Source organism: Schistocerca serialis, chromosome 7, assembly GCF_023864345.2.
Source record: "Schistocerca serialis cubense isolate TAMUIC-IGC-003099 chromosome 7, iqSchSeri2.2, whole genome shotgun sequence".
Classification (NCBI taxonomy): domain Eukaryota; kingdom Metazoa; phylum Arthropoda; class Insecta; order Orthoptera; family Acrididae; genus Schistocerca; species Schistocerca serialis.
The window spans coordinates 10859088-10880329 of NC_064644.1; the positions used below are offsets into that span (position 1 = coordinate 10859088).

General features: G+C 38.1%; 2 protein-coding genes across 2 annotated transcripts in view; one reads left to right on the forward strand and one right to left on the reverse strand.

Annotated features, from left to right (window-relative positions):
* The window catches only part of LOC126412448 (nuclear cap-binding protein subunit 1), a 176530-nt gene that overhangs the window by 106946 nt on the left and 48342 nt on the right, over positions 1-21242 (forward strand). Inside the window, exon 12 of the mRNA XM_050082054.1 lies at positions 17093-17331. Within this exon, the coding sequence (XP_049938011.1) occupies positions 17093-17331 (239 nt within the window). The remainder of the gene's footprint in view (positions 1-17092; positions 17332-21242) is intronic.
* On the reverse strand, positions 1518-16048 carry LOC126412449 (uncharacterized). The gene is made up of 2 exons (XM_050082055.1): positions 15996-16048; positions 1518-3354 (listed from the first exon to the last, which is right to left on the reverse strand). Exons 1-2 carry the CDS (start codon positions 16032-16034, stop codon positions 1618-1620), a joined length of 1776 nt encoding a protein of 591 aa, XP_049938012.1. The 5' UTR covers positions 16035-16048; the 3' UTR covers positions 1518-1617.

The following is a 21242-nucleotide window of genomic DNA, read 5'->3' on the forward strand; positions in this document are numbered from 1 at the left end:
ACAAATTTGCCTTTATCACAACATTTGCTAGATATAGATGACTGGCTGAGGATTAGAGCCTTCCTACTCCTGAGTGCCAGTCCAGTATCACGCCACTCGTTTGTGAACTTCAGGCTAACATTAAGTGACACACAGTAGAAATACAAAAAGGAGATGCAATGTTAACTTCATTTTCCACACAAACACACTGGAAGTTTCTCGATTGTAACGGTTCAATCTTTCCTATATAATTTGTTTTGTGGGTGGCCTTTTGAAAACTCTCATTAGATGTAAGTCTTTGCTGATAGTGTGTGGTGTCATATTATCATCTGCTTTTCCTCTGCCTATGTTTTTTCTTCGATGTGTGTGTGTGTGTGTGTGTGTGTGTGTGCGTGTGTGCGTGCGTGTGTGCGTGCGTGTGTGTGTGTGTGTGTGTGTGTGTGTGTGCGTGTGTGCGTGCGTGTGTGCGTGCGTGTGTGTGTGTGCGTGTGTGTGTGTGTGCGTGTGTGTGTGGGGGGGGGGGGGCGCACAAGAGATCTATCTGTCCCCCATAGAGATTGTAGGTACACATGTCCTACTTGTTGGCAAAAGTATATCTATTTGGTATACACCTTCCACATCCCTGAAAAGTTCTCCATTCCCTTTCCAAGAGAAGACACACGGTGCAAGTTCTCAGAACCACATTTTCTCCATTCTCAACCTTTTTGTTGGCATGGAGAACTGATCAGTTTGTCATAATCAAAAGTGACTGGCCCTTTTAGTAAGTCCTACTCAAATTGACTACTCTTTATCTCCAACTAATGTTGCTTCTGTGATGAAATTAATCAGAAAAATCGCATATCAAAAATTTCCAGTTCACAATTTTATCCATTTCTCACATCCCCCCCCCCACACCCCCCTTCCTACTTCCTGTTTCTTCACATTGTTGGTGAATACAGTGTTAGAATGAGAAACATTCGACGTTGCCTCTTGATATCAAACAAACTCTTTTGCACGTACTGAAAATTTCATGTGAGAAAGTCATATTATGTGCTAACAATCTGGTTACTTACCTGCCACTCACTAGCCATTTTAAAAAATCTCTCTTAGCAGTTGCAATGTGTGATTAGTACAATTTCTTCCTCTATTTTTCAGTTTAGCTGTAATGGCTTGGTGGGTGTAACTGTAGCTTGCTTCCTATGGAGTGTTAAACAAAAAGCATTTACAAAATTTTGTAAGAATGATTTGTGTCAGCTCAATATCTTAGTCAAAATATTGATATTGTTAATATCCTACTGTAAACCGATAATTGCAGGCTATATACGTTGTTAAGAGTACAAACATATATGCATTCATATTCATGTCGGCTGGAGAAAAAGAAAATGCACACACAGAAACAAAAAAGACCCTAGTATGTTTTTCTGTTTCTATTACTAATTTAATATCCCACATATTTACAGGAGTTAATGATGTTTCATGGCAGTATAAAGATTTTTTTATTTATGACTTAACATTGTTTGTTTACTATGTTAGCTTTACTAAAACTATTTACTAAAACTATTTTTTGTTATAAGGTGTATAAATACCACTTTACAGAGAAATCTTCACATATAAAATCATGTGTTTGAATGTTTAGTATTTGACGGGTTATTAATTGAGTCAGTTCATCTCCTGTGGAATGTCTTCGTAAAGTTTAGCCTTTCCATGGACTTGATCTTCAGTTTGGTAATCTGGTATTGTTGGATGCACTGTAGTTAGATCGTCATTTGTTTCCGGTTCTTTATGTGCTATTTCCACTCCATGTTGATATGTCATTTGTGGTGCAATGAATATGGTTTCAGCTGGTTTTCTTTTGCCCATATTTGTGTTAACATGTGAAGCACTGTTGAAATCAACTGTCACATTATGAGGTGACTCATCTTTCTGTATTATGAGAGGGATCAAATGATGTCTGCTCAGCTGTGTTTTTTCCATAGTTGCTGCACTAGACTGCATGTTAACTTTTGTGAGTATCGTAACATTATTTCCACTTTCCTTTTTGACCTTACTGAGAATTGTGATAGTACTTTCAATTCCTTTTGGATTATCATTGTTGTCAGATTTTTGTATCACTGTTACGTTGTCAGAGTTGTTTGTTGAAGTATCAGATTCACTTTGTGATGAAGTTACAACTGTAATTGGTGAGTCGGTATCATCTGGTGGTGCTGTCTCATCAGATTGGTGGATAATTTTTTGTAATTGGCTGTTCAGTTGTATTGTGCTTGAAGTTACTGGCATAACCACTTGCTGTGAAGATTCTGAATTGTTAGAATGATGTTGTGACAAAGATTCTGGAGAAAGTATACTAGGTTCTTGTAACATATGTGGTTGAAACATTACCATTTGTTCCATAAAATCATTTTCAGCAGTTGTTGTCTCTGCTGCCATGTGCATTGTGGTAGAGAGAGCATCTGTAATATAACTTTCTTCAGCTGATGTATAAGTTACCCTTTGAGTTGTACTGGCAGCCGATGCCTTGCTGGCAGTTGCTGCTGCTGCCGAAATATAAGGTATAACAGTGTCAATGTGGCTTTCTGATGGTGGAAGCTGAGCGTTAATTGAATCAGGATATATATTGATCACTTTTGGTTTTTCTGTTGTACTCGTAATGCTTGCAGAAGGCTCAGTTGTCGTAGGTGTAGGATGTGTTAGAAATACTGATTTGTTAGGATGAAAAAGTGGATCAGGCTCTGAGAACTGGTGCAGCTGTGGTGAAGGTCTGAATGGTGGAATCTCTGGAGTGATGTTTGTCTTTTCCTTAGATCTTGGCATTACAGTTGCAGTTTGGAGTGCCAGATTTGAACTTTGCTGGTTGTTTTCATGATGACTCTTACTCAACTGAAATATATGTTTGTACAAAATTTCTGGTTCTATTGGTTGGCTGAGGTTTTCTCCTCGCCCAAAATTTGCGTTCAGAGGATTAATAGATGTGTCATAATAGTGGTGATGGTGATGTAAATGATGAACAATTTGTGGATTTCCAAATCGATGCTCAGAGTTCACTAGTTGAAACGCAGGATGTCTTGCATTTGTTTGCTCATATTGCATGTATGGTAATGATGGTGTGTTGTAATGGTGATCCTCTTCGTGTGTGGTAGTTGGATGAATTGGTCTGTTGACATCGTAGTTCCACCTGAACAGGATTCCATCATCACGGTTGTGTAGAGCATATTTGTGTGGCTCCGGCTGTTGTCTGTCTGGCCATCTAATTGGCCTGTCATCCCAGCCGTGATGTTGATTGTTGCCGTCATACGATTTTGTTGCCACTGATCGGTACAGGACAACACGTCCAGGAGAAGCATAGTGGCGACTGCCATTACACCTCGTATTGAGGAGGTGAGATGTTACCAGTGTTACCTGCATAGACATCATATCATATTAATTCAGTCAGTGTTAAATGGATGAGTAATATCTTCTTGGTATCAAGCCACATCATTTTGAATAAACAGTCGAGCTGTCTCCACCTTCGTCATCAGGAGTTGAAATCACTGACTGCTGGGGCTGGCACAGTGTTCCTCTTATATAGATGTTATGGCAGCCTCTGGTACCTTCCACAGAGGGCCAGAGTGGCATTTGTGCGAAAGGTTAGTTGGTCATCTCCTAGCACTTCTGTCCCTCTGCTGGACCGAGTAATGTCACATGGCATGAGCAACTGGCACCACATTTAAAACTGCCACTCCCGTGTCTCTACAAGCATTAAGCAAATGTCTTTGCTTTCACTCAATGTCCAAAGTCCACCCCCATGCACTACTAAGTATGTATCCCTGGTCTCTGTTGAAATTGTTGCTGTTTATTCTAATTTGGCAGCCTCTTTGATAGCAGAATTGCAGTATGATAGTATATGAGTCAAAACTCCTGTTTTATCATGTTTTATTTTATGCCCATTTTCTAGGGGACTTTCAGCTACAGCTGCCTTCTCATGTTTCAGTTGTTTGATATGTCGTGAGTGCTCTGCACAACACTCAACAACAATGCAAGTTGTTTGACCTATGTAAATGCTACCACATTCACAGGGGACACCACACACACGAGGAACTCGATGACCCGTGTTGTCATTAATGGGGAGTTACTGCAATCAGTTCACCCACCTACAAATTGGCAAAAAGATCTGACAGGGTTATTAGCACCCAAACTGGGGCACTGTGGACATCATGTTGTTAACTTATTGAGATATTCAGGAAAATCAAGATAGGTCAAAATAACATATCATCTATCTGGACACAGTATCACTTTTTACGAGTGTGCCGGTATAAGAAACGCTGGATCTTTAGACCAAACGGTTTCCACTTGAGATCGTCAGCCTGTTCTACCATGCCTTAATGACAACACACTTTCTGCACTGTAGGGAATATTATGAGATGACATATGGCACAACCATGGGATACCACTGTGTCCAGACATCGCGAACTTTTTTGTGGAGCACTTTGAGGAGCAAACTCTGAACTCTGCAAGGTTGCGTCCATCTCGCTCCCTACGATATACTGACAACACCTTCTTGATATGGCCTCACCCTCATGAATGGTGTCCATCCAAACAAATTTACTGTATGTTGGAGAAGGATAGCAAGCTTTTGTTCTTGGATGTTTTAGTTGAATGGAAGGCAGGAGGTCATTCAGTTTACAGGAAATCTACGTACACTGACTAGTACTTAAACGGCAACAGTTTACACGACCCTGCACACAAGAAAGTGGTACTAAACATGTTAGTACGCAGTGCAAAATTATTTCTGACAATGACCATCTAGAATCTGAATGTCGGCATTTGAAGCACATGTTCAGAGAAAATGGTTAAAATAAGGGAGAAATTGCTAAAGTTTTCAAGTGCCACTGATGAAAGAAATCGGTGGAAGGGGCCAAACCAGCTGAATTCATTCCATGCTGTCGAGCAACTATTAGCAAGGTAGGGCACATACTGAAGATACGTGAACAGAGACCAGTGTTGGGGCTTGCTTCCAAGATAAAGAGAAATGCCATGCCCTGTTAAAGACTCCCTAGGTCTTCGAGTTTCTGGCGAGTGTGGTGTCTCCGGTGAATGTGGTAGCATTTACGTAGGTCAAACTATCCATACTGTTGCCAAGCATTGTGCACTGCATGCATGACATATCCCACAAGGGGAACGTGAGATGCCAGCCATGACAGAACATTGTCTAGAAAACAGGGATAAAATACAATTTGAATAAACAAGAGTTTTGGCTCAGATGCCATCATACTGGGATTTTTTAAATTAAAATTACAATAAACGGCAACAGTTTTAGCAAAGACCAGAGGTACACATTTAGTAGGGCAGGGGTATTTGCTTTGGATATTGAATGAAAGTAAAGACATAGGCTTGATGCTTATAGGGACACAGGAGTGGCAGTCTCAAATGTGTGCCAGCGACTCACACCATGTGATGTCACTTAGTTCTGCAATTGGACATAACTGCTAAGAGCTGCCCAACTTGTCTTCCACACATGTGCTGTTCCAGCTCTCTGTGGAAGGTTCCAGATGCTGCCATTACATTTATACAAGCAGACACCATGCCTGCTTCAGCAGTCATTGATTTCAACTGCTGATGATGATGGTGAAGCTAGCTATTGAAATCTCAAGTGTTTTATTCAAAATGACACGGCTCATAAACCGAGAAGATTTAAAGCATGCCACAGCAAAAGACTCTGAGGACAGTGTTAAATAGAACTCTCCATTTCTCCTTGTAATGTTATTCATCTTATTTTATATGTGTTGTTGTAAATACATGTCATACTGTATCTTCACATCACTTGAAAAAAAATGATAATGGTAAGTTGTACTATTCACTCAGTGCAATTTAAAATATTTCAGCAAAATTATTGACTAAAAAATGCAACAGATTACATGCTGTTATTTCCTTTTAGTGTTTCATTATTTATTACCTATTGTCTTTGTCAGCTACAGAACATCTAGGAGAACTCAAGGCTGATGTTTCTTTGTTCAGAATAAAAGATGAAAATACTGGGTTTATATTGTCATAGAGCATCATCATCATCATTTAAGACTGATTATGCCTTTCAGCGTTCAGTCTGGAGCATAGCCCCCCTTATAAAATTCCTCCATGATCCCCTATTCACTGCTAACATTGGTGCCTCTTCTGATGTTAAGCCTATTACTTCAAAATCATTCTTAACCGAATCCAGGTACCTTCTCCTTGGTCTGCCCCGACTCCTCCTACCCTCTACTGCTGAAACCATGAGTCTCTTGGGTAACCTTGCTTCTCCCATGCGTGTAACATGACCCCACCACCTAAGCCTGTTCGCCCTGACTGCTACATCTATAGAGTTCATTCCCAGTTTTTCTTTGATTTCCTCATTGTGGACACCCTCCTGCCATTGTTCCCATCTACTAGTACCTGCAATCATCCTAGCTACTTTCATATCCGTAACCTCAACCTTGTTGATAAGGTAACCTGAATCCACCCAGCTTTTGCTCCCATACAACAAAGTTGGTCGAAAGATTGAACGGTGCACAGATAACTTAGTCTTGGTACTGACTTCCTTCTTGCAGAGGAGAGTAGATCGTAGCTGAGCGCTCACTGCATTAGCTTTGCTACACCTCGCTTCCAGTTCTTTCACTATGTTGCCATCCTGTGAGAATATGCATCCTAAGTACTTGAAACCGTCCACCTGTTCTAATTTTGTTCCTCCTATTTGACACTCAACTGGTTTATATTTCTTTCTCAGTGACATTACTTTCGTTTTGGAGAAGCTAATCTTCATACCATACTCCTTACATTTCTGATCTAGCTCTGAAATATTACTTTGCAAACTTTCAATCGAATCTGCCATCACAACTAAGTCATCCGCATATGCAAGACTGCTTATTTTGTGTTCACATATCTTAATCTAACCCAGCCAGTCTATTGTTTTCAACATATGATCCATAAATAATATGAACAACAGTGGAGACAGGTTGCAGCCTTATCTTACCCCTGAAACTACTCTGAACCATGAACTCAATTTACCGTCAACTCTAACTGCTGCCTGACTATCCTTGTAAAGACCTTTAATTGCTTGCAAAAGTTTGCCTCCTATTCCATAATCTCGTAGAACAGACAATAACTTCCTCCTATGAACCCGGTCATGTGCCTTTTCTAGATCTATAAAGCATAGATACAATTCCCTGTTCCACTCATAAAACTTCTCCATTATTTGCCGTAAGCTAAAGATCTGGTCCTGACAACCTCTAAGAGACCTAAACCCACACTGATTTTCATCCAATTGGTCCTCAACTAATACTCGCACTTTCCTTTCAACAATACCTGAGAAGATTTTACCCACAACGCTGATTAAAGAGATGTAGCATTTCATTTAAATTAGGAAATGTTAATGTATGTTGTCTTATGGCCTGGTAGCTGGTGACGGATTTTCAGAACTATAAATCCAAAGGTTTGGAGATTATTCATGTCTTGTATAAGATTTTTCCCATCTCTAGTTGCCACTATCACCTGTGACACTGTTTCGTGTATGAGAAACTTCCAAGTTCCACCATGATTACAGTTCCTTGTTAAACCATAGAGCACTCAGTAACAGGTTGGAGGAAGGCAAGGACATACCAGCTCCATTGTGCAAGCGGAAACATTGTAGTGTTTTGAGCCAGCCTTTGGCTTGATGACCATTTTATTTAATTTCAGGCAAGAAAGTTTTTATGTACATTCTTTCAATCGTTCACTTCTCATGAACCATAAACGTTGTTGTTGTTGTTGTTGTTGTTGTTGTGGTCTTCAGTCCTGAGACTGGTTTGATGCAGCTCCCCATGCTACTCTATCCTGTGCAAGCTTCATCTCCCAGTACCTACTGCAGCCTACATCCTTCTGAATCTGCTTAGTGTATTCATCTCTTGGTCTCCCTCTATGATTTTTACCCTCCACGCTGCCCTCCAGTACTAAATTGGTGATCCCTTGATGCCTCAGAATATGTCCTACCAACCGATCCCTTCTTCTAGTCAAGTTGTGCCACAAACTCCTCTTCTCCCCAATCCTATTCAATACCTCCTCATTAGTTATGTGATCTACCCATCTAATCTTCAGCATTCTTCTGTAGCACCACATTTTGAAAGCTTCTATTCTCTTCTTGTCCAAACTGGTTATCGTCCATGTTTCACTTCCATACATGGCTACACTCCATACAAATACTTTCAGAAACGACTCCCTGACACTTAAATCTATACTCGATGTTAACAAATTTCTCTTCTTCAGAAACGATTTCCTTGCCATTGCCAGTCTACATTTTATATCCTCTCTACTTCGACCATCATCAGTTATTTTACTCCCTAATTAGCAAAACTCCTTTATTACTTTAAGTGTCTCATTTCCTAATCTAATTCCCTCAGCATCACCCAACTTAATTCGACTACATTCCATTATCCTCGTTTTGCTTTTGTTGATGTTCATCTTATACTCTCCTTTCAAGACACTGTCCATTCCGTTGAACTGCTCTTCCAAGTCCTTTGCTGTTTCTGATAGAATTACAATGTCATCGGCGAACCTCAAAGTTTTTATTTCTTCTCCATGGATTTTAATACCTACTCTGAATTTTTCTTTTGTTTCCTTCACTGCTTGCTCAATATACAGATTGAATAGCATCGGGGAGAGGCTATGACCCTGTCTTACTCCCTTCCCAACCACTGCTTCCCTTTCATACCCCTCAACTCTTATAACTACCATCTGGTTTCTGTACAAATTGTAAATAGCCTTTCGCTCTCTGTATTTTGCCCCTGCCACCTTCAGAATTTGAAAGAGAGTATTCCAATCAACATTGTCAAAAGCTTTCTCCAAGTCTACAAAAGCTAGAAACATATGTTTGCCTTTCCTTAATCTTTCTTCTAAGGTAAGTCGTAGGGTCAGTATTGCCTCACGTTTTCCAACATTTCTACTGAATCCAAACTGATCTTCCCCGAGGTCAGCTTCTATCAGTTTTTCCATTCGTCTGTAAAGAATTCGTGTTAGTATTTTGCAGCTGTGACTTATTAAATGATAGTTTGGTAATTTTCACATCTGTCAACACCTGCCTTCTTTGGGATTGGAATTATTATATTCTTCCTGAAGTCTGAGGGTATTTCGCCTGTCTCATACATCTTGCTCACCAGATGGTAGAGTTTTGTCAGGACTGGCTCTCCCAAGTCTGTCAGTAGTTCTAATGGAATGTTGTCTACTCCGGGGGCCTTGTTTCGATTACCGAGAGTTATTTATTTGTATATTTAACATAGCAAGATTGGGGCCATCAGCCCTTCTCTTACATCTAACTAGGCATTGTACACATCTTACAACAGTGCTATTATAGTAATATAGTGTAACTGGACATATAAAGAAATCTACTCACAAAGTGGCAGCTGGAGAACACACAAGTAAAGATATTGGAATTTGCAAGCTTTCGGAGACAGTGGCTGCTCGTCCTAGTAAAAGGGTTGAAGGGGAATGAAGAAGAGCAAAGAAAAATGACTGACGAGGTTTAGAAAATGGGGAGAGTTTGGAAAAGTTGCCCAGGACTAGACGGGATCAGAAGGTAGGTCTTCCCTGACTTGGGCTTCTGAGTGACTTTTCCGAGCTCTCCACATTTCCTAAACCTCGCCAGTCCTTTCCCTTTGCCCCCTTCCTTCCCCTTCAACCCTTCTGCCAGGAGGAGGAGCCACTGGCTCTGAAAGCCTGCAAATTCCTGTATCCTTATATGTGTTTTCTGCTGCTGCTACTTGGTGGGTAGATTATTTTATATATCCAATTAAATTTTCAAAAATGGATTATTTTTATTTACATTATGGTAAGCATGCTATACTACATTTAGAAATTAAAAAGTTGCAGAAGTACATCTGAAAAAACACACATGCTCTGTTAATATTCCTACATGATAAGTACAACAATAATTATAAATTACAGTAAGGGAGCTTTTAAATTATGAGTGCTATGAGAAAGGGGTGGAGGATGGAGGGAAAGAGGAATGTGATAAGACACAGTTAATGAATATAGGGGAAGAGAAGGTGACGTGGCTCATAGAGAAAGGCACTTAACTGGGACAAGATAGTAGCATTGGCTTCACTGTTTGACAGAGGACAAGTTGGCCATACATGTTAATTTTTGGGAAAATTGTGACAAAAGGAAATGCCTCAACTTCTTCTTGAAAGTAGTGGGGCATTGAATTGTGTGCAATGTGTAGCGCAGCATGTTCCAAAGGCATGCAGCAGTGACAGTGAAGGAGTCTGCAAATGTTATGTTTTATGATGAGCACAGCTAGGATACTAGGTAAGTGGGACCTTCTGTTTCAGTTATGATGAGATGAAAGGTGTTAGACCTTGATGTGAGGTACTTGGTTGATTGTGCAATGAGGAGCCAGTAAAGTACACTTAGCATATGGTAGTCACATAACTCATCTGGCGACAATGACCATAACTAGGTGTATGAGATACTGACATGATCATATCTATGAATGTTGCTGAGCAAAGCACACAAGCGTTGAAGGTGACTTCTAACTGTCTTGTGTTTTCGCTACTCGTGCCATGTTGCATTACATCATGCTAGTGGAGGTTTGCTAAAATGAGTGTTTGCACAGATTTACATTTAATATACTGTGGAAATATGTTCCAAAACTTTTTAAGGGCATAAAGGCAAGCAGAAATCTTCCAGCACATGGCAACAGTATTCGCTGCCCAGATGAGACATTCATCCAGTTTTCATTGCAGTTACATTTGTTGATCAGTCTTTCAATTGTTCTTTATTTGTATCTCAGAACTGTGCCCATTGTAAAACCAATTTATAACTGTTAATGATAGGTATACTAAATTTGTAATGCTGTGTTCATATATAATTGATATGAAAATTCATTTTTATGGTATTATGTGCCTTTGGATTATTAGGCTGGTAAATCATATTTTATGTAGTTCTTTTTAAGTAAATGCAACCAAAATTAATCATTAATGTATTCAAATAACTATATAAAGTATTACGTCATTTAGAAAGAAAAAGCCATTTGCATGTAAGCAGAAGACAAGTGAATGTGATTTTTTACTGCAGTTTTTGTTGCGACACTGTAATGACAAAAGCAAATCTTATTTTGAGTTATTCGCTTTGGAATAAAATGAAAGAAATTCTTTTTGACACATTTTCTTCTTGTAATGACCTCCATTCTGCTGCATGTCAGCTGCTCTTGCATCTTTCCACACACTGCACGTACTAATTCCATCGTGGTGGGAACAATGCTTGTTCCACTGTGCGACCATGCATTCTGTTCAGCTTTACATGTTGCTGTGTGCTTGCACACCTGAGGCCTTTCTCTTTAGTTACCTGCAGACCATGTGGAGGACTGCAGAACAATGTTTTGTGATGTACATTAAGATATTTTGAATTTCTGTGAGCAACAACTGAAAATATTGCACCCTCATATTAAATAATTTTATGTCTGCCAGTAAGTTACCTGGATTTCTGTCTCACAGAAATTTTCCCTCAATTCTTTGCCTAGGTATTCCATGATGAAGTCCACAGATTTTGTTTGTGACAAAGAGCTACTTGCCACTAATGTTGGAGCAACTTTTCATCGAGAAGCTGATGAATGTACTGCTAAAGTTGAAGTTGAATATGCGTCTCCTTAAGGCATTTCCGCCTCTACATTTGAATGCTCCATGCTGTTTCAATTTAGTGTGTAATATTGCTTCTCATTGCTCCCAGTCCATGATACATGTACATGGTATTACTCTTGTTTGAGAAGACAAGTTTGGATTTAAGACTCTGCAGTGACTGAAAAGTTATTATGTCCCATCCAGCCTGACTATGTTTATACACTTTATATTTTTTCTTGTGAGAGTATCGCCCTTCTATGGCACAGGGAAGTATGTCCTGTCTGTTTTCATGATTTTTATTCTGCTTCAAAGCAATTATGGACACTTTGTTAGTAACATCACACATGCTGTAACAGTTCTGTGATGAAGAGGCGAAGTGGTACATTGTAACATTGTAACATGCGAAGACTTAAGGAAACCAGTATCAATAATGGCATGAGGCGAATGCTGAGAGCAGGAGAATTTGGTGGTACTACAAAGTAAACCACAAGAGACTGAAAGAAGAAATTAACTTCATCCGTCTTTAAGAGTAGGCATACAGAATAATTTAAGAACTATTAAGAAAACATTCTTATGTTTGAAAAATTAGTTGGAATAGTAATTCATAACAGTCAAGACAAAGACTGTGATAACAATGTGTTTGTAAACCATGGAAATGTGATTATTGTCTCATATTCACAATTATATGCTCTAGCAGGAAATAACTGAAAATGTATAGACCTTCCTGACACAGGAAAGGTGTAGTATAGTGCATGCAGCAGCAGTATGTGAAAGAGACTGTGAAACAAAGAAATAAAAGGTGGTGTTTCATTTATGTAGTCCATTAGGTACCTGTTTTATGTAGTGGAAAAAGATAATTACTATCCACAACAAGAAAGTATTTTCATAACCAAGGTGGTATCGAGAAGTTTGTGAAATATATTAATTAAAATAATGTCTTACTTAGATCTTATTTTGCACCATTGTCCTCAGAATGGCCACCTTGGAAGTGAATATATGCATCCCAACATTTTGCCTCTTTTGAAATGCATTCTGGACATCTGTCATTGATATGATGTTTTGAACATTTCACAATTCCACTTTAATTTCTTCCATTGTATCAAATCTTTGCGTCTTCAACTTATTTTGATCTTGGATAAGAAGAAGTAGTCATCTGGTTTTTGTCAAAACTTTCTAAATAATGTAGCTTGTATGTGGTCATGCATTGTCATGGTGGAATACATCATCATTTGTATGCCACTCTGTGGAAGTATTATCCTCTTGTCCTCTCTCAAACTTAGCAGCATTGTGATAGAACTCTTTAGTTATCATTTCATAAACCCTTTGTGAACAACCCAATGTGTGTGTGTGTGTGTGTGTGTGTGTGTGTGTGTGTGTGTGTGTGTCATCAAGGGTGTAATTTTACTCTTGACTTACTGGCTTATTGAGCTCTTTTTGACTGAGGTGAAGGATGACTATTGCAGCAACTTTTGAAAGAAAGTTTGAATTATCTTGATGTAGTTCAAGTTCCCTGTTCCCTGCAGACTTCCATGTGATGTTGCATCTGATCATCTTGAAACAGTTATGGCAGAAATTTCACTGCAGTGCTTCTCATCGTCAATTAGTCTGACAGAATATGTTCGTATGTACCTTAACTTATTCCCAAAGTGTTGCAGAAGTCTTTGAAGGTCCGTCTATGATTCTGGAGACTCGGATGCTTCCCTTTCTGAACATTTTCCAGTCTTCCAATTGAAGGTCAGCTGGAATGGTCATCATAGTAAGCCAAATTTTGTCCATTTATGGAAGTTTGCCCACCGACAACTAACCAAAACTCTCATCTTACAGCCACTTGCCATACTGATTCAAGAATGATGTATGGGAAGACACCTAGCAGTATTTCAGTGCATTTGTAAGCATTTGTGCACAAAATTCAAACTTTGAGTACTTTTGGATACCATTTCATATTCATACGAATACCTCCATAAGTGTCCTAATCTACTGTGTCTTCTCGTAAAATCTTTCTTTACATGAGGTCCATCATAGAGGCATCTGAACCCTTTTCTTATCTAACTGACATACTGATAAAACCACCAGTCTTTTTACTATGGCAATGTTGCTTTTCTTCTTGCAGTGCTCATTTAAATTCCCTGAGCATATCTGCAGCTATGTTTTGTAGGCTAAATGAACCAATACAAACCTGACCATGTCTCTCATATCCATCAACTCATTTGTTCTGACCATATTGGTGAGAACTCCAAACCCTTCAAGAGCACTATATAGTAGGTCGTGTGTGACCCCTGTAAAGATTTTCATAAATCGCAGATATTAATTTCTGTTCTGTTATTTTTTTTTCTATGTTACCTCTAGATATTCACTTTATGTCTGAAAATGTAATGTTCAATACTAATACTGAAATCAAATATTACACAATTTATTCTTTTAATTTTTTTATAACAGTTGTATTTCATTAAGGGTGAAATGCTATTAACCAATATCCATAGTGATGACCTTGGTATAAACAACATAGGCAGCAAACATTACTATCCACTTTGCATGATTGACTTATAAATTTTTTGTATGTACTGAGAACATCCTCATATTATGCTTCATTGGACTACATCTCTCATTTCCATGGTTTTTCATGAACGTATTCAGTGAAGAGTAACATGCTGGATTGTACTTGTTAACAGTTTTCTGATTCAATCGTGTGTGAGGAGATCTGTGTTATTACTTAAGTACTGCTCAGAAATGCAAAAAGAAGGGATAATTTGTCACCCTCTGCCCACCATTTTCGTAGTGTCATATATGAAAAGATCAAAGGAGTATTGCACAAGTGTTGAGAGATCAAAATAGGAGCTGCCTCTATATCATGTTTTGAAATTGTTGAATAAACAAACAAATATAAGTGACAGAGAAATTTGTAATAATAACGGAAATTTGTGGATGGATCAGTATGTAAAGTAAAGCAAAGACACCACTCACCTTTAGCTGACTGTTGTGTGGCACATAGACACATGTTACAGAACACGGTACTAAGATTGATGTATCGCACAAAGGCACTCATGTGCATTCGGGTGTTTGTGTGGTTGTGTGTAAATCTGTCTACTTTATGCTAAAAGAAGAGTCAGAGACTGAAAGCTAGTTAATACTGTGTACTGTTGTGTGTCTATGTGCCACACACTACATCTACGCTGTTTCAAAATATATACAGATAATATGTTAAAAGATAGCTTATTTGTGTCTTGTATCATTTACTTCATAAATACATAGTAACATTGTACTTTTTGTATTAGGTATGTTGTTTATGAACAGATTTGGCACAAAGAGCCATTATAAAACAATGGAAAATTTTGTTGACAATTTTGAAAACAGTGTTGAACTGAAAGCAAAATGGCTGGAGGATCAAGGAAATCACTATATCTTGAAACAGGAAGAAATTTAAGTTATTCATAATCTTGACTAAAGTTTGCAAGGGGAGGGTGGGGTAGGGACAAGAGTCCACTAGTTGTGTTATTGTTCTGTTTAGTTTTAAGACTCTTGAAAGGGCAGTGGAGTGGATTGCAGGATTGCATTGAATCCACGAGAAAATTCAAACACTAATATTTTGAGACTTGTGATGTGAGCTTTGATAGACAGTGGAGAGCTATTAAAGAACTGGGAAAAATGTACATGGGTAAGACAACTTTGCTTGGATGGGGTTTATTTTGTCTTTGCAGTAAATTTTAAGTGATGTTAATATCAAAGAAAACTACTAGTTCAGAAAGAAGCTCACACTTGAAAGATAAAGAAACTAGTATGTGTAGGTGAGAGGGAGGAATTACTAAATGTGCATCCTGTTGTACATTGCCAGAACAAAATTTGCCAAAATTATTCATATCACTTCAAACTGTAATTATCTTTGGCATGTTCTCACGTGTTTTAAACATGTGACTGGAACCAGAATGAGTATGCTACACATTTTATAGTCAACTTTGCTCAAGTCTCTCTGTTTCATAAACTAAATTTCCTCAAGAAGATTGAATATGTGTTACATTGCTAGGTGTTCAATTAAAAATATAATTAAGTGTTGAAGGAGTAAAGAAACATTTTGTTTGTGGCACCACATGCTGCCTAGAATGCATTGGTTAAGTTATTGCACAATGAGAATTAATTTCACTTGTTTTTGTGATGAACTGGCCCTGCCTACATCATATTTGAGAGACCACATAAAGATTCATTGGATACCGCACTGAAGATACGTTTTAGAACAGTTGTCAAGTACCAGATTAATGTTACCAATTTAGTGGCTGGTTGCTATTGAATAACTTATCTTGCCATACAATTATGTTATCCCCAAAATTTCATCTGCTGGCAAATTAGTTGTATACATTTAAAAAAAATCAAGATCAGTCTGAAAGTTACATAACCCATTGCTATTTGTCCCACTAAGGTATACTCAAACACTGTTTTTATGTAAGTACTTACAAATAAAAAGTGCAGAAAACCTGGAACTTGTGAGCTCATGTTTCTCTGAGGAAACTCTGTGGCCAACTGCCACACTGTGAAACTTTCACTCATCTTGATGTGATGCGCTCTGTTGCTCACTTTTCCTGTGATGTTTATCACTTAAGTGAAGTGCCAGGCTCATTTTTCTTGCTGTAAGAGCACTGACCTGAAATATTCCAAATTTGTTGACAGTAAGGAGCTTCTCCGCAGGCACATATTTCCTGCTGTACCTCATACCATTCAGCCAGTGATTTGGGATGCTGGGAGACAATGCATGTTTTGATGAACTACTGAGATTTATTCTGTCTAAATTCTTGTGAAAATTTCATTTTTTTATCAGTACTTGAGTTATATGAATGCTGATTAATAATAATAATAATAATAATAATAATAATAATCAGGATGATAAAGTAAACTTTTTTTAGTTTTTCACTGACACATAAATAAAGCAATGGGTCAAAATGTATCACAGAAATGTTAATAAACATACAATCTCTTTAGGTATTTCCTTTTATTATGTGAAAAATATTTTGAACATGTGTACACTAATTTTGGTTGAATTGTACGGCATTGGGAAACTATTTGGAATGGAAAAGTTGCAGTGTGATATAGTAACTATGCTTTTAACAACATGAAATTTGCATGCTACTGCAGGATGCAAGGACATGAACACTGTAGTTTCCTTTCCACTTATTGGTGTCTGTTATTTACTACTTTTGTGATTAAATTAGCTGAATGATAAGAAGAAAGAAAGAAGATTAGGGGCAAAGAGGTTATTAGAGATAGATTGAATGATAAGAATTTTACAATATGTGCTTTGATCACACTCACTTTTGTGTTGTTAATTTCCAATGTTGTTGACAAACTCAATCCAAAGGTGGTTCTCCAGCTGAACTTTATGAATAATGCTCATATACTCCATGCTTTGCATATTTTACTCATGACTATGAAGCTATAGAGAAGCAAATATAATCTGGTTATTGTGAACAAATTGAGTGATACATTTCAGCAGACTGACCAGGCTAGAAGTTGTTGAAAACCTGATATCAGTGATCTGAGTTTGCATTATTTCACAGCGTCGCTGCCTGGGACCACGGCTGCTCATCAGCTGGTAGTCTCTATTCGACAGAAATGTACCCCTGAGGAGGTTCTGAATGTACTAAAGGATCTACCAAATCCATGCCCAGAAGAAGATAGCGAATCGAGATTTAATCCTCTGAAGATTGATGTCTTTGTGCAAACATTACTTAATCTGGGCTCGAAGAGTTTCTCACATTCATTTGCTGCCCTGTCAAAATTTCATAATGTATTTAAGGTAAATAATTGTTTACTGGTTCTTTTTTCCCTTTCAGAAGTATTCATGTCGTATCAAAGAGGAGAAAATACACCGTGATTTATGAATGGACACATTTGCCAATGTATTTACAACTTTTTATTTGATACTATATAGTTGAAAGTATTTTCAGAAAAAATGTTATGGAAACCAAACTTACAGATGAATTGATAAGAAATTGTTTAAAATTTGTTTGGTAAACTGCTAGAAAAAATTTTTCTGCAAAATGTGAATCAGCCTCATTACTCAAGCACTGCTTAATATATTCTGTTCAAAACAGCTATCAAGATGATATCAAACAATTCTTGTGTAGTAAATAATAATCTATTTTGTAATTTCAGCAAAAATTATCAAAAAGTAAAAGGAGTTTCAATAGCTTTCTATCCTGTTGCATCTAAATTGGCCTAGAGTGGTGTAAAATTTTATGTTTTAATCTTCTATAAGTTCTTTTTCTCTATGTATTCTTTCCACTGTTCCTGGCGGTGACAAAATTCCTGGCATTTTAAACTTGAAATTCTGTAATATTCTTTGTGCTGATGCTGTTGTATGTTGTAATTACCACATAACTATTGTTCTGTGCTTATCTTTTATCTTACAAAGGTAAGACAAGCTCTCTCATAAAAGGAAGTATAATTCAGAGAACCAATTGAAATTGGAGGGAGTGAAATATTGGAGCCTAGGTAAGTTTAAGAATACTGACACTTTGAGCAGTTACTCATGTTGAAAACAGGTGATGTGTAAAAGAAGCAGTAGAGAAGTTATTGATATTGATCAAGGCAAAAAGGAGGCAGCCATGGATATTGATAATGATAAACAAATAATGATAATGAAAAATATCAAAAGGAAACGGCAAGATTAGAGGCACTCAAATGACATTAGCCAAAGTGTATAAAAATCAAAAAGAATTGATGTAGGATAGATGTATGTGAACATCGAAACGGGGTAATACAGATGCTGCACATGTATTAATAAAGAGTCATTAGGGAGCACACTGGTAAGAGTCAGAAAAATGCAATTGAGTAATGGAAGCAGAAAATGAGGTGATGGGTAGGAACCATGCTTACAGAAGCTTAGAATAAATTAGATGAATTAAACATGAAGGCACAGTGCAAGAAGATAATAGGGAAGAGACAGTGCAAGCAGATAATAGGGAAGATGTAGTGCTGTTCTCTGAACTTCAAAATGATTTTCAGAATCTTGAAAGAATCAAATGTTCAGGTATTTGTGAACAAATAGTGAACTCTTGCAGGCATCAGACCTAAAAGCAGGGCAAAAACTAGAAAAGCTCGTGAATAAAATTTAGGATTCTAGTGAAATTCTATTAGAATTTGGAAATAATGTAATAATTACACTTCAGAAGATGCAAGAGTTGACATATATTAATATTATTGCACGCTCAGTCTAATACAGGATGGTGCAGGGAAATGGAAAATTTTGAACATTACTGTTCTCTACACTGTAGTGCCGGTAGATGTTTGGAACCAGTGTATAGTAGTTGTGAACACATTGCCATTTAGTAACCATGCAGCGGTTGAGTGATGGTTTCTGTGAGAGTGTTTTACATGCAGAATGATCGTGTGATTGCTGTGCAAAGGGTATTTCAACAGCATTACCAGTTAGGATGTCACAGATGTGCCCATGTACTCATGCAATTGCAACATGGGTATGTATTTTGAAGACACTGGTTCAGCCTTGAAAAAGGAGCCACCTGGTGTGATTTGAATGATACTTACCCCAGAGAACATTGCAGCTGCTCGAGTTTCCATCAAGAGGAGCCCTCACTACTCCATTTAACAATAAGCATCTGCACTAGAGACTAGGTGCCATAGCATATGAAGAATACTTCACAAATTAAAGTTGCACGTGTGTAAGTTACAAATTGTACAGCAATTAAATCCACAGGACCCTGTGTCGTATAGGGAGTTAAGCGAATGGGTGTTGGCTAAACTCAAAGAGGACACTAATTTTCATAATCTACTGTTGTCAGATGAAGCATCCTTCCATCTTAACAGATATGTTAACTTTAGTATCCCCACCAGCGGACATCACAATGGAGGCATAAGAGCTGGTATGGGTAATGCAGCAGGAGACTGCAGAAACCTGCCAGCAAGGACACACGACACATAGGATGGACAGATCTGTGGGCGAAGGATTGTATGTGCTAAACTCTGTGCGTTTAAACACATTGGTTTTAAGATATTCCCACAGGAAGAAATGACACGCACTAAGATCAGAGGATCTTGCAGGCCAAGGAATGTGACCATTATGTGAAATGATGCACTTACCACACAATTCGTGAACAGCTTCCATGGACTGTTGAGCAATTCATGGCACAGCTCCATACATCTGAACACATGTGTTTTCAGTGTTAAGATCAAGCTGTCTCAATGTAACAAATTTTTCAAGCATATCAACATAGTGTGTGGACATTACCGTTGTTGTAGTGCCATCCTCGCGTTCAAAAAAATAGCAGTACGCCATGTGGGCCATTGCTTACCTGGATTTCAGCCACGGCCACCCTCATGTAGTGAATCATGCTGAGTGTTTAGCGATTAGCTGTCCATGCCAGTTGCGTTCTTGAGTTCTCCAGTGCTCATTTCGACACAGATTCGGACGCTCTGCTTCCTGTAGATCAACTCACATGGCTAGTTCATTTCCCTTGCATGGGGTTCTGTTCCCTGGCTATTATCAAATCACTGTTGGCCCGTGAAGTATCGTTACTGACTGTGTAGTGAAGTGGCATTGTCACCCCTGTATAGATACTAAATTAATAAATCATATTTCTGCTACAGAACATGGGAAAATCCTTGTGAGTTTAATAAACGTCCATTACATATTGCCAAGACGACTGTGTGGTCTGCCATATCATGTCATGGTGTCATTGGCCCTTACATTTTTGAATGTGAGGATGGCAACACAACAACAGTAACATCCAGTCGCTGTTTGGTATGCTAGAAACATTCATTACACTGCTTGAGCTTAGCATCAAAAACACTTGTGTTCAAATGAATGAAGCTGTGCCACGTATTCCTCAACAGTTAATGGAAGATGTTCACGAATTGTGTGGAAAGTGCATAATTTCACATAGTGGTGACATTCCATGGCCTGGGAGATCCTCTGATCTTAGTGCGTGTGATGTCCCCTACGGGGATATTGTAAAGTACACACACCCTGCAACTGTCTGTGAACAGAAACAGAAGATTCAAGACAAAATCACTGTCATTCCCTGAGAGACACCACACTGAGCATTCTGGAGTGTCCATAATGGGCTGTTATTAATTGAATGCCAAAAGGGAGCGTATCTTTCTAATGTCATCTTTAAGAACAGAGACAGTTTGTGACAGTTTGTAATGAAAACATAAATGGCATACTTTATACATGCACTTTCACCAGTAAAAAGTATTTTTCCTGTGTTTGTTTGTTTGTGCCAATTACATTACTTCAAAATTTCCACTTCCCCTGTGCCACCCTGTACTACAAGTACAAAAAATTCTTAAATTCTCTTCCAAAATGGAAGAGAAAATTGAAAGTGGGTTAGGAGAGGGTAGGTTTAATTTTAGAAGTAGGGGCAGTCGATGAAAAATTTTAGTCCTCCAGCTACTAGTAGATGACAGATTTAAGAAAAATAGGGAAACATAGTTTGCGGATAAATTTGGAGAAGGGTTTTTATAATGGGGATTGAAATAAAATGTTTTCCATTCTTAGGCAGTGCGCTATAAACTACAGGGATAGAATGGTAATCCATTTTCTTTTTGTGTGAATCAAACTGAAATAGTCGATATTGACGGAAGTGTGCCAAAGGTCAGAATCAGGGAAGGTATAATGGGAGGACTTCTCATTGTTTTGCTGATATTTAATTTTTACATTTTACAGTTAGGAAACTAATGGTTTAT